This window comes from Nannospalax galili, unplaced genomic scaffold, assembly GCF_000622305.1.
Source record: "Nannospalax galili isolate Female #2095 unplaced genomic scaffold, S.galili_v1.0 scaffold127, whole genome shotgun sequence".
In the NCBI taxonomy this organism is placed as follows: Eukaryota; Metazoa; Chordata; class Mammalia; order Rodentia; family Spalacidae; genus Nannospalax; species Nannospalax galili.
The window spans coordinates 8,915,545-8,930,062 of record NW_008360326.1 but is presented as its reverse complement, the minus strand read 5'-3'; the positions used below and the strand labels follow the sequence as shown (position 1 = coordinate 8,930,062).

The 14,518-nt window shown below is 41.0% G+C and overlaps 1 protein-coding gene across 2 annotated transcripts in view; it reads left to right on the top strand.

The window, feature by feature from the left end:
- Farsb (phenylalanyl-tRNA synthetase subunit beta) overlaps window positions 1-14,147 on the top strand; it is a 73,596-nt gene extending 59,449 nt beyond the window's left edge. For both annotated transcript variants that reach the window (XM_008825813.2, XM_029559989.1), the window contains one exon: window positions 13,868-14,147. In XM_008825813.2, coding sequence (XP_008824035.1) covers window positions 13,868-14,019 — 152 coding nt within the window. In that variant the 3' untranslated portion in view covers window positions 14,020-14,147. The remainder of the gene's footprint in view (window positions 1-13,867) is intronic.
- The last annotated feature ends 371 nt before the right edge of the window (window positions 14,148-14,518 follow it).

Here is a 14,518-nt window from a genome sequence, read left to right as displayed (position 1 = left end):
AAGCTATATAGAAGGCTGTCAGGATGAAACAAACAGCATGCATAAGATTGCGGTGGCCCTCAGGTACGTGGAGCCTGCCTCTCACTGTGACTGATTTTGTTGTTTTGGTTTGGTTTTTTGAGAAAGTGTCTCTGTAGGGCAGGCTGTTCGCAAACTTGCAGTGCTTCCTCATCCTCCCTGGGGCTGGAATTACAGGCATGAGCCACCATGCCTGGCTTGGTGTAATTATATAGTGAGCAATTCTGGGTAGTTTTTCCCACCAGTCATTTATTGCCAAGTTTTATACACTGTTGTATTCCTTTGCTCTGTGCTCTTTGTCAGCATTGCTTCTCTGACACCCAAGAAAACCCAATGAGAGGAATTGAACACTGAGCAAAAAGCAGGGCTTAGCATTGGAGGATCCCAAGACACTGTAATGTGCAAGAATTGTTCATGTCCTCTCCTCCAAGAACCAGTTTTCATACTTGTTGAGAATGTATTTCATCACAGAATGCATATGTTGGAATGATTTAAATTCAACTATATGATGAAGCAAAAAGAGAGAAAAATGTGGTGTTTTCCTTGTGCCTGTTAGGCAACCACTGAACCATAGCCCCCGAGAAATGTATGTGTATGTGTAGTGTGTTTCTGTTTCTGTTTCTGTTTCTGTTTCTGTGTGCACTTGAGCATGTAAATGTGTGCAGGTGTCTGCACATGCATGTAGGGACCAGAGGCTAAATGATCTTTCTTAATGATTTCTATCTTAGTTTAAAAACAAAATTCTTTTTTTTTTTTTTTTTTTTTTGTCTTACTGAGATAAGGTCTCTTTGTAGACCTAGATGGCCTGGAGCTCGCTGTGTAGACTAGACTGGCCTTGAACTCACAGAGGTCTGCCAGCCTCTGACTCCTGAGTGCTGGGATTAAAGGTGTGCACCACCATGCCTGATGTTTTTTATTTTAAATATATATGTATATAATTTATTATTTTTATTTTATATGTATAACTATGTTGCCTGCGTGTATGTAAGTGCACCCATGTCATGCAGTGCCTGCAGAGGTTAGAAGAAGGTATCAGATTCCCCTGAACCTGGAGTTACAGATGGTTCTTAGCAGCCATATGGATCCTGGGAATCAAACTTAGGTCCTCTCTAGGAGTAGCCAGTGCTCTTAACCACTAGCCATCTCTCCATCCCCCCACTATAGTTTTTTAGTTTCTCCTTGAACCTGACTCTTGCCAGTTGGCTAGACTAGCTGACCAGTGAGCTTCAGGGACCACGTGTCTACCACCCGAAGTTCTCCCAGAACTAGGGTTATAGATGTGCAGAACTACAGCAGCCTTTTTCACATGGCTGCTGGGGATCCATACTCAGGTCCTCAAGCTTGTGTGCAGCACTTTAGCCACTGAGCCGTTGCCCCAGCCCCAGGGAATTTGTTTTTATTTACCGGACTGTGCTTTCTTTTCTCCTTGTCCTTCAAACTAGACTTCGGTCTCTGTAGAAAAGGGTGCCGTAGCTGATACAAAGAGATAGAAGCTTGTAGTTTTCAGTTCGTAATCTTTCAAGAGCCCAGGCCCTAATTTGGGGGGCCTCTTTCTGCAATGTGCATAAAAGACAGCTATATTCTCCTCAGGTTACATGGTGGTCACATTTGAACAGCACTTTGTTTGGGGCCCTTTGGTCAGCATTTTCATAGCATCATAGTTATAAGCCATTACCCTGGGAATTTCTAGAGAATGGTATATTCCGGTAAACTGAATGTCAACCCTGCAAGTGGCCTGTCAAGCTTTAATCCAGAGGATTAAGAGGACAGATAGATGGCTAAGTAGAAAAATAATACTTAACATATTGAACAAATCCCTAGGTACAGATGATAGATGTGGAGTTCTCTGCTGAGCACATGGCATCTCAGAATCAAGGTTTTATTTCCCTGGAGAAAGATATTTTTATTTACCACATTGTACTTTCATTTTTCTTGCCTTCAAACTAGACGTTGGCCTCCACTGTTCTGGAGAATACTATGGCTTTGATGTGAGAGAGAAATAAGTTTCTGTCATGTCTAAGCCATTGCTATGCTATTTGGAGAGGGGGCTTGCTGTTCCATTGCCTTCTCAGAGCACTGAGCTAGAGAGTGTGTCATACACATATGCATGCACATGTGTGTACACATTTGCACGTGCACATTCATACCCACGTGCATACAAAGGCATCCCTCAGTACCCCAGGGGGATTGGTTTTCCACGCCTATGTCCCTTATACGACATTTATAGTATTTGCATAAACCTGCACACATGTTCCCAGGTACTATAAATCACTCTGCATTGCTGTAGTACCTAACAGAGTCTTGTGGAAGTCATTGATATGCTGTGTTGTTCAGAGAATAATGAAAAGAAAAAAAATTGTTCATGTTTAATATAGGTGCAGACTTAAGAAAAATATTTTTGTGTGCAGTTTGAATTTGTAAGTGTGGAGCCCTAGGTGCCAAGGGCTGACTATATATTTTTACTGACTCTTAAGTTCCCAAACAAGTAATTCCAGCTAACATTTCAGGATTTCTTCCACTTTTCTCTTGTCCAACAGTGGGAATCCTGAAGTGACCCCACCCTTTATTGTTACCCTGAGATCGATGCCCCTATGTATAACTCTCCTTCATTGCCCTGCTCACCCCAGGAGTTTGCTCTACAGGGTACTGTGAGGCTGGCTCCCTCCTGGGGGCCTCCCTTTCTTCTCATACCCAGGTGAGGTTTCTGCCTTCTTCAACTCATTTAAGGGCCAAATTGTTCTGGAAAAAGGGAAAATCTAGTTATAGTAGAGGGAAAAATGGTTCTATTTGGTCAGCTTCATCTGAAGGGGATGCTCAGGGTAGGTGTCCAGACCACTTTTCCCCCTTCTATCTCAGCCCTGGAATCTGCCTTATTTCCAAGGATTCCTGGTTCCTTTTAGTGAGAAGTAAAATTTAGGTCAGGATCTGGGTGTTGTGGGTGTTCGTTACTACAGAGTGTAGCATTGTTTCTAGGACTTTTTAGTATGCAGAGATGCAGAACACCTTTTTTAAGATAAAGCAGTGCTTCAAAAAAAAAAATTTTTTTTTCTTTCAATACTAGGGTTTAAACCTAGGGCCTCATGTTAGGCAAGAGGCTCATCCACTGGGCCTCATCCTCACCATGGCATGGATATTTTCAATTCCTATTCAGGGCTTGAGGAGTCTACGTAATACATTTGATTTATAGTTCTTTTAATTGACACCGAAGACCCTGGTTCTTAACACATTTTCATCGCTGTTTGCTTACATTGCAGCTGGCTATTTATTTGTCATCCTAGTTTCAAAATAAACATTCCAATATTATTAACTATATCACTGCCAGGAACAATTCAATAACCACCCTCACTTCTTTGTGCTTAGGGTTAGCTTACCAAATAAGATACGTTTAGATCATTGTCTTTTGTGCCTTCTTGCATTCTGTTCCCTCCCTGCCTCCATAGTCTATATAATTTTTTGTAGACTTTTTGTTTGTTTATTTGTGTTTTGAGACAGGGTGTCTCTATATAGCCAAGACAGCCTTGAATTCCTGATTCTCCTGCCTTTGCCTCCGGCATGCTCCACTGCACCCAACTGCTTTCTCTTAGATATCACTTATCCTTCTATAGTATGTTTTTAAAATGTAAGGGCATGTGTGTTGTCTTCCCTTCCACTTTCTCAAATGGAGAGGTGGGTGCTGCACACACTGGGCCGTGGCTGGCTTCTTGTTCCAGGCAGCCTGTGCTAAGGTGACCCTCCCACACCATGTGGACATCTCCATCCTCCCTTCAGCTTCTGTGGACTGCTTCATGGTATGGGATCCAGAGTGAACACTGTCAGTGAACACAGGCTCATTTCTGGTCAGTAGTACTGCACTGTAGCCTGCTGCTTAGTGTTTTTGCAAGTATATTTTGAGGACAGATTCATAGAAATATGGGATTTTTAGGACAAAAGGTACATTGGTATTTGTATTAAGTCTGGCCAAACACCCATCCCTTAACTCTCTGGCTCTAAGACTGCAACACAGATGAGACCAAGTTCTACACTGAATTGCTGAGTTTGTGCGCAGCTTGTATTTCTCCTAGTATTTTAGGTGGGACGTGGTACCTGAAATTTTAACTGAATCTTTCTTACATGAGTAAATACAAGCCTGTTTTCTCAATTATAGTAAATTTTTAATTCCTTTTCTCTGAACCTCTTATTTTTTTTAGGTTTGTGGGTCTTTAAAAAAAAAGTTTTAGGTTTTATGTTGTATGAAGATTAACCTTTTGTGATACATATTGTGACATTTTCTGAGTTTGCTAACCTTTTGACTTCATGATTTTTGCCATGTTTTTTTAAAAAATCATACAGTCAAAGTTAATCTGTTTCTTTATTGAGCTTGAATTTCTCAGTTGGGAAAGTTTCTCCCACTCTTAGATTAGAAAGGAAGTCCCCGTGCTTCCTTTAACACTTAAATATTTCACTTTTGTTTATATTAACACCTCCCAGATATTTATAATTTAGTCTGAGTTCAATATTGAAGACTAGGTTTTTTCTTTTTTCACAAAACACTTTGTAGATTTTTTGATATGCATTGTTTTAAAGTTATTACTATTTGATTTTTAAAAATTGGACTGATTTACTTCCTAAGTTTACCATATTTTATTGTAAATGATTTTTGAAATCCATGAAGGAACTGAGGAAATAAAATATCTTCAGTTTGTATATTTAAAAGATAAAATAACTTTCAAAAGTCCTCCTTCAGTCAAATTGAATAGGTATATATATATTGAAAATGAGTAGGAATTGGAATAAAGACCCGAATCACATAAGAGTGGAGTTCCCAGATCCACACTTACAAAGGTACCACTTGATAGAGGCTCCTTGTTCGTTTCTGAAAGTTTCTAAAAGCTTTTTTCTTGAGAAGTATTTCAAGAAACTTCAAATATATATCAGAGATAGCATTGTAAACTCCTTAATAAGTCCAGTCCATCTCAGAACATTAGCAGTCCTATTGCTAAAACATTAAAATGTAAAATAAATTTGTCTGTAATTAAAGCGGAATTTGAGGTGCAAACCTAATTTTCAAAATTAAATATTTAATCTATAACTTCTGGGTCTCCCGTCTATGTATTATATATGTGCATTATATAAGATTCAGAGAGATTATGAAAGGAAACATTAATTCTAGAACTAGAGAGGGCTAAAAAGCTAAGCTGATACTTTATGTAGGACATTTTCTAACAGTTTCAAGAATATATTGTGTATCAAAGTGGCAGCCTGTCCTCAGATCCCCTGGGTGGTCCCCAGCATCTGTTTTACACTGGAGCTAGAGCAAATGTTGGCATCCATCACCTTTCAGAGCACTTTGCCAATAAACCAGTTTCTCAGCTAAGGGATTTGCTAAGAGCAAGGTTCGGGTCTCCTTCCTTTTCTGTTCTGACTTTGCTTCTGCCATTTACCCTTAGTATGGTGAAGCCACTGCACGTTTCCCAGCACCTTGTGCCGTCTGCTTTGTCTCCCCCTTAGTGTATTTGAACCAGCAGTACAGTTTGGTTTAGTAATTCCCACTGTGCTACAGTTTATTTAGAAAATTGAAAAGTTGTTAAAGATCATTTTGTAACACGTTTTTTCAGGGAAGAGGCATTGAGATGGTGTCTTATTTAGCCCAGGATGATCTCAAACTCACTAAGTAGCCAAGACTAGCCTTAAACTTGAACAAACTACATTCTAGAAGTCTTTCATAAATAATGTTACTCTGATTTTTAAAAATATATGAATCCATAATCTGCTTTCTTTTAAAATTAGAAAATTAGAGTAATTGTGGACTTTGGGGGCACCGGTTCATTTTTGGTGTGTGTGTGTGTGTGTGTGTGTGTGTGTGTTTACTAGAATACTGTTACTTTCAGAAAGCTATAGAAAGCAGAAAAATATGTTTATAGAAGCCCTATTTACAACAGTAAATAACATACAGAACTTAAAAGAATTGGCAAACTTTGATATGTAAATACAGTAGAACATAATAAAAAATGTCTTTAAGCAACTGAATATAAAATTAATTGAAAAAGCAGCTCCTAAGATGATATAGATACTGGACCAGCAAGATGGTTCAGTGGTTATAAAGGCACCTGCTGCCCAGCCTATCAGTCTGAATTCAGTCCCTAGGAACCACACGGTGGAAGGAGAGAACCAACTGCTACAAGTTTTCTCTGACTTCCACACGTGTGTGCATGTGTGTGTGTGTGTGTGCGTGTGTGTGCACAAAATAAATTTCTTGTAAATGTTTTTAAAAAAAAAAAGATGCATAGTCCTCAGCTGTAGCAGAGTAACAGAATTCTGCCACAAATTCTGTTACTTTACCATGGAATTAGGGACTTGTTTATTTATGTATTTCTAGGCAGGTCTTTACTATGTAGTCCAGGTTAGCCTTAAACTCAGGGTCCTCCTGCCTCAATCTCATGAGTAGCTGGGATTACAGCATGTGATACTGCTGAACTCAAAGATTTTGTTAGTTTTGTCTTCTGTAAAATGAGAGCATTTATGTGTTGTGTGTAGACCAGTCTTAGGGGAAAAGAAGATGCAGGAATTTATGGAAGCATTTTGGGATGGGTAAATCACTCCTCAGAGTAAACTTGGAGTAGATGTTAGGTTTTTCGGAAAAAGGAATGCTGGACAAAAGAATTGTAGACTGCGGTTTAAGAAGACCCGGGGTTCTCGTTTCAGTTCTGCTAACCTTCGCTGTATGGTTTTCTTACTCTGATTGTGTACATGTTTGTGTCAGATAAGGGAATGGATAGGATTGCCTCCAAGGTAATTTCCAGTTAAAAAGAAATAGTATATATAAAAATTTTACGTGCATGAGTATATTGCCTGCATGTATGTAAGTGTACCTATGTCGTGCAATGCCCATGGAGGTCAGAAGAGGGCGTCAAGATGTGTATTTTAAATGGAGAAGTAGCATTTTTGAGGGGGGCCTAAACTTTTACATGGTGTTACTATGGTGATTATTTATCTGCTCACACAGAATCAAGAATTTATTCATTAAGAATGCTGTGTTTGGGGTGGGGGGCTTTTAAAAATGTATTTCTGAGAGCTGGAGAGATGGCTCAGCAGTTAAGAGCACTGACTATTCTTCCAGAGGACCTGGGTTTGGTTTCCAGCATCCACATGATAGCTAAGAACTGTTCCTAACTCCAGTTCCAGAAGATTCAACACCCTCTTCTGACCTCTGTGGGCATTGTACACATGTGGTGCACTTACATGCAACCAAAACACTCACATTAAACAAAAAGTAGTTCTGTTTTCTCAAATGAAGTCTCCAAATTTTGTCAGCATTCTGTTGTATTAGTAACATTTCAGAGTACACCTGGGTATGTCCTAAGGTTAGAAGTGACAAACTGCCAGTTCTCCCTATTACCTTATAAGTTTTATTTAATTGTAAACCAGAAGCTTGCAAACATGAAGTGGACAGCTTGACCAGCAGCTTAAAAGCATCATGCTGCAGGCTTATGTGCCCATCGGCCACACACAGAGAGGTTTCAGTGGCCCTTCTTCACCTTTGGCTTGCTCTCCAGCCTGTACTATTGCTTGCCTCGGGCCAGGCTCCTAATCTCTTTGTCCTCCACTTTTTTCCATCTGTAATTTGCTTTTCTTCAAGGGTTTGACCAGAGCTGTGGACTACCTATTGCTTTTCCTGGGGGTGGAGGGAGATGAGTAGAAAGAGGGTACAGTACCATTTTTTCCAGTCTAATATTGTGGGGGTTTTTTGTTTTCCCAACACGCCTTCCTTGTCAACTGAAATCTAATTCTGAACCCAAAACTCACCTATTATAATTTCGTGTTTGAAGTTATGTTTACTCCAAGTCAGCCATAGGTCTCAGTTGCTTTTGTGCGGAATTGTGGGTACAATCACATAGACTGACTCCCTTTCTTTAGCCTATCACAATCGCATTGTTATCATTTACTGAACCTGTGGAGGAAGTAATGCATTGTTTGCATTTGGTTTGACAGACATTCCCAGGTCAGGTGAAAGACTAGAAAAAGAACCATTTGTTGGCACAGGAAGGCCAGGTTATCCGTTCTCTTTCTTTGAAATTAATATTCTTAATATATCCTGCAAGTACTTGAGAAATGTGATTTAGCAGAAAATGTCTGAGTGTCAGACAAGAGTAGGTTGATGGAGGTTTTTCTTAGGAGAAGTTTTCAAAAATGATACTCAGATAGTGACCCTTTGGTAACCTAGAGTTAACAGTTCTTTGGTTTTATACAAGTTATTTTGAGACTGACTTAAAATTGCAATTAGATAGGTCACCTTTAAGCTTTTGCGGTGTTCCTGATTTCTTTCAGGTGGTGAAATATGGTGTATGTGAGCTGCATTGTAAACACTAGACTTTAAAATAGGCCTTAGGTTTCCATAGCATGATCTTGCCTAATCACTTACTATTTGCTCTGCTAATTAAATTAGCTGTTAGAAAGTGACAGCCAGGGATGCCGATTGTAGTCTCATCACAAAGACCAGGGATTTTGGTGAATTCTAAAGGGGAGGGAGGGGTGTTTTCATTTTTCTGACAGTGTCTCACTATGGATTCCAGACCAAAATCAAACTGGTGGTCTTCTTACCTCAGTCTCCTGAGTGCTGGGATGGCGTGTGAGCCACCATGCTCAGCAAAAGATGGTTCTTTGTTGAAGAGGACACTTTTCTATCGGAAGATGAGAAAGCCTGAGCTTTGCTGATTTCTTGTAAGAATAATGTCCCAGGCCCCTACTGTCATTTGTGGTAGAGCATACTGTGTTGGGCTTCACCTGACTCCCTCCCCGAGCCTGTGGGGCTGAGTAGGTTCAGCCCTCTCATGTCCCGCTGCCTCCCTGTAGAGTTAATGGTGTCTGCAGGTGTGTTGGGATTAGCACTGTAAAGTTGTGTAAGGGGTTTTTCTTTCTTTTGATCTTCAGAAAGGGATGAAAGATGGCCATTAAACTCAAAGGATTAGGTCCTCTCTCTTTATAGACTTTAGGTACCATAAATATTTCACTTCAAATGCAAGGTGAAGAATTGTATACATCTGGGAGAAAAATGGGTGTTTTATATTACCAGTTGGAAATTATTCAGTCTCCCCTTACAAATTAAATGGTCTTTGCAGAGGCATTTTCTCCTGAGTGTACTGAGATCAGAAAGAAATGGTTTTTGTGTTCATATTTTGGTAGTGATATTTTAGCTCTTTATACTCTAAAACCTTTCTTTTTAAAAATTAGTATCTTACCTACATTGTACCTCTTTCTCCTTTTGTAATTCCATGTGTCTTCAAAAATTTGCTTGTCCTTAAACTTGAGAACAACTACTTGTTAAGAATGAAAGCATGCATACATGTAGGATATAATGTATGGGGGAACTTTTTTCATTCACTTATGTGTTCATTGTTCATTGGCCCTTTGAGAGGAGCAAAGGGTCAGGCAGGGTAGGCAGCAGCCCTGAAGTTAGCCGTGTTAAAATACTCCTTCTTTTCACCTGTCTTCCATGGGGCAGTCATTTTGAACAGACTTAAAATATATTGGTTGGCTTGATGGCTTAAGGTAGCTTTAAATACACGTTTGCATTTCATCCCTGAATTTGGGGACTTGTATGTGGTGAAAAGCTCATGAGGATAATTTCTGTTTTTAGCGATGACATGTATGATATGGTATGGACATTACCATTGTTCTCTGCCCCCTTTTTATTTTGTTCTTTGTGTGTATGTGAGGGAGGAATTTGCGTAGTAAAATACCCAATTGCAATCACTTGTGAGTTTGAACCCCAGAACATGTACGGGCAGTATGAAGAAAGGGAAGAGTAGGTTGAATGAGTAGTTGGTACTTCAGAGAAAGCCAAATAAAGGGACAGGTGAGTGAGCTGGTGCTAGCCAATGGCGGGGAGCATGAGATAAGCCTTAAGCTTGGTGCTTTCAGATGAGGGGTCTGCTCAGTTACCACCGTAAGCTTCTACTTCCGATGCTTTGTGAAATTAAAGGAAAGACTGTTGTGTAAAGCTTATCCAAACTTGGGGCCTATAATATTCCTCTTAAAAAAGATGGGGGCAAAAAGAAACTGTGAATGGTGTTTGGCAACGGGCAAGAGAAGGCGCTCCTGAACACTTTGATGGTCAATTAGCCAGAAAATGTGCTAAAGACTGGGTGCTGTGCTAGATTACGGGCCCAGGAATGACCTCAAGGTCCTTAGAGTGGCCCTGCCGCTGGGGCACAGAGACGATTATAGACCTCTGGAGACGACACAAAGGCTTTAATTAAGGGGCTTATTCACACCCCACTAAGTTTGGGAAATTAAACTCTTATTTGTGCTTAACTGATGTTTCTTTTGTCTGGGCTTCCACGTGTATTTCAATAGAGAGCACCATTTTCTCAAAGTCTGTTCTGTGATGGAGACCGTTCACTGTGCTGGATGCCAATAAAGCCTAGATAGAGTTTATCAATGCAAGGAGTTCCTGCACATGTGGGTGAGAGCTGGTGTTCTGGGAAGCGTTTGGACACAGGCTGAAAATTATAATATTTAAACATTTTGACATATCAATAAATCGGGAGCTGTTTTGTCCTTAAACACAAATGACGAAAGCTGCGGTACTCTGTAGTTTGATCTCAGAACTCCGGTTCACAAGGCCATGCCAGTTCCCTGAAGTTTGCAACTTTCAGTCTGTAGACATGGCATGTTGTTCTTTCTCCAAAAATATGTTTCTCTTTGTGATTTGATAAAGCAGCTTTGGCTGGGATCCAGGACTGACTTCTCACAAGCCCAGACTGTACTTTCCATGCAACTTCATGTGTTTCTAGACAGATTTGGGTTTAAGATGTGGCAGTCGTGGCTAGAGCTTCCCAGTCACTTCTGTCCACCTGAGCTGCTGAGCTAACCCACTCTGGCAGGCAGTGGGCATGCCCTCATCTGGGAGGCCTCTGCCTCACCACTGCCTTCATGTGGGCTTGGCGCCTTGCTTTGTTAATGAAGCAGCTCTGCCTGCCAAGTTTGGTTTAGTGCCTAGGTTTTAAAAGTACTAAGAAATGCTTGTGCTTTACTAATTTCAATTTGTCCTCCAACATTTCTAGTTCAACTGTAACATTAATCAAGTAGGGTATTTTTAAGGTTTTCTCTGTCCCTTGATAATCTGAAAACCCTTTTGTATGCTTCTCAATTTGTGGATTTGGAGAACAGAACCTCAGCCTTGCTCTAAGTGAACAAGCAGTATAAAACCTTAAGTGTTAATATCATCATCTGTTCTTGTTAGAAGTGAAAAAAATGAAAATTGTCACCACACATCCAGGTGTGCGGCTTTAGCAAAATATGGTTGCTCCAGGAATCCTGTATTGAGTGAGGAGTTGGGCCTGGGGCATAGGGTGAGGGAAGGCTTCTGATTAGGTGCCTCAGGGCTGCTGTCATGATGTGGAGGGGTCCGTGTGTGGGTGAGGGTGTGCAACATTCTTCTCACTTATACCCTTGCACTTTGGAACATCTTAAGTAATCTATGGATGTGAGTTCTCTTTTCTTCAGGAAAAGAGAAAATTGTATTAGTGGTATAACTATTTCTGTTACCATATACTTAGATGATTAGTGAGCTAAAGCAGAGTTTGGACCAAACCTATAGGAGAGGTGGACCTGGCGGCTGAAGGAGAGTGTAGCTGAGTTTTGCTAAATATTGCCGATGCCAAAAGTTGTTATGTGAAGTAAAGATTCTCAGTTCTTATCTCTGTGGCTTTATTTTGCTAACAATGTCAGAGCTAGCACATCTGGCTTAGATTCTAAAATAGTTTGGTTTTATGCTTCAGTAAAAATGAATCCAATCAAATTGGAGTTGAAAATAGATAAAAGGAAAGATTTTCATATAGCAAGGTTATCAGGGAAAGCCTAGAACATTTCCTTATTGAGTGGCCTTTCAGAATAGGCCAGTGTCTTTTTCAGATGGCACATGTGTGCTCACATACAGCTCCACGTATACTGTGCCAGGGTGGGTCCGGGCAGCCCCTCCAAATGAGTGTGTGCTCAGGTACAGCTCTGTATAAGGGGTGCCAGAATGAGTCTGGGCAGCCCCTCCAGTTCCAGGGGTGGTGAGTGAACTTGCTACCAGCACTTGAGAAAAGCTTTTGAGAAAAGATTGTCATTTGAAAAGTTCTTTTCATTCTTTCTTTAAAGATCATCCAGCCTCCCTCCCTCTCTCTCTCCTTCCTGACTTTTCTTCTATGTCTTTGTTCTTAGGGTGTAGTTAATAGTCTTGTCTTTTTTGTTTATTTTGTACAGTACTGGGTAGTATTTTCTTTTAAATTTTGCATTTTGACAGAATTGAAATGTGTTGTCTGTATCAGAGTTCACCGCAATTACTGTCGTGCTCAGGTGCGCTCAGGCTCTCCGCTATCCGTCCAATTTGGTTTCTGAGTTGTCTTTGACCCCTTCCTCTCTGTCCTACCTGTGCATCAGCGTGCAGAGCTGAGCAGCAAGCATCTCCACTGTGCGGCAGAATTAATTAGCTTCATCAGATATGAAAAACAATCTTTTGACCATGTCACTTTGGGCTTAAGAATGACAAAAATGTTTTCAGTCTTTAGAGACAATAGAAAGAAACCTTTCCACATTGATTGGGCAGTGTGTATGATTCTGTCTTTACAGTATCAACCCGATAGCAGCGATTCCCCTCTCTTCCCACCCAGTTCTGTGTTCTTAATTACTCTGACCTTGGAGCTATTAGAGATTCAGCAGTTTGCTCTTCCATAAATAATGCACTCATTTTGAGTGGCAGGCTTGCAGCCCAGCTCTGCTGAGTATTTATAGTGCATCCAGTAAATGTTTTGCTTGAACCCTTCAGGAACTGTAGACTGATCCCTTTTCAAGTGGTGTGGAGAGGAATGAATCAGCAGTTTTTAAACTACAGTGGAGTCCGGAGCATTGATAAGCTCCTGTGGCACTGGCAGTTTAGTGACTAGAGAGAAGGCCTCTAGGCTTGTGGGTTTGTTTTGAGCTGGTTAAGCCTCGAGAACCGTTTCGGTCGGGAAGCCGGGGTGGCGCGCTGGCAGCAGATGGAGCGAGCTCTCTGCCCATTTCAAATTGTGGCAGGACTGGTGTGGGGCTGCCTCTGCTCTGGTTTCAGAAGATGGTCCAGAGCTGCTTAGGAGGCTCTTAAGGAGGGACGTGGGTTGCATTCTGGCAGCATGGCTTGTAATTACACATGTGGGTCCCCGTGGCCTGCCGTTGACACTGCAGCTTGGGTTGTCCATAGTGTGTGAGGAGTAATGACTCCATTGTAGACCTCTTATCAGTGAGCGCTGCTGTGGAAAACCTGCTTCTCAGCACGGGCTCATCCCATGTGAGTTATCAGCTTTCAGTTTTTTCTTGTGCCCTTTTTGGGATTTAGTCTAGGCGCAAGCAGTTCCCCAGAGACTCTCCTGGCTGTTCTTGTGGCCTCTTCCCAGCTCAGCCTCTCTGATCAGTTCAGGCCTTTTATTTTCATATTTGTTTCTGATTTATTTTTTCCTTGGAAGAGTTTCTTGGTATAATCGGAAGTGCTTCTTGCTAATACTAGAAAGTATGAGGGTGCCCTTGCATAAAGAATAGTTATTTTTATTTTTTTATTTTTAAATTTTTTTCCCAAAAATCCTCTAGTTTTCTTTTTACAGTAAGTATACATCTCCTCTCCATCTCCCTTACAACTTGCTTAGGTCCCTTTGGGAGGAAGAGGCAGAGCTGCAGGGTGTCTTTCCTGGTCCTGCTACTGGCTGGTCCTGGGAGGTCAGATGCCAACGCCCTTAATGAGGGACATTTCCAGAATAGTTATTTTTAAGGGAGACCTCTAGGCTTTTAGTGTTAAATAGCTATTGACAGTTTTTGCCAGAGGAAGCATTGATTTTTCTTTCTCTTTCTGTTTCAGGTCCGGCGTTCTTCCCTGGACGATGTGCTGAGATCTTTGTTCGGGGTCAAAGCATCGGGAAGCTTGGGGTCCTTCATCCAGATGTTATCACTAAATTTGAGCTGAACATGCCCTGCTCCTCCCTGGAAATCAGTGTTGAGCCCTTTTTGTGAAATGGGTCTCTGTTGTGTAGTTTCTATCTGAGTGTCCCTTCTCCCGCAGTGTCCTTCAACCTTACTGCATAGGGAGCCCTTTGTGCTTTCTTGTTCAATAAAGTGAGATGTATCCTCTGGCTCCTCAAGTAGCTGCATTCAGCCAGCTTGTAAAGCAGTGAGTATACATCTGTGTGGTGCTGTGCTGGGTGAAGGAGCACTGAGGTGCCAGAGACATGCCCTGGAGAGGCAGGGTGAGTCTGAAGCAGCAGTGTTGTGCAGACATCAGTTTCTCATTGTCACTCAAACCTCGTCCATGGCAGGAGTCCATGCTTTCCTTACAGATGAAACAGTGATTGATGAGAGTGTGCATTGCATGTTTTAGCTTTTTCTACCTTTAGTACATATTAATCACCAATAGAATCAGTACTTTCAGAAAATCTTTAAGGATCAATGTTGGTCAAGCAATGACATCTTTTCAAGTCATCTTTAAATTTTATTTTTTATTTATTTATTTATT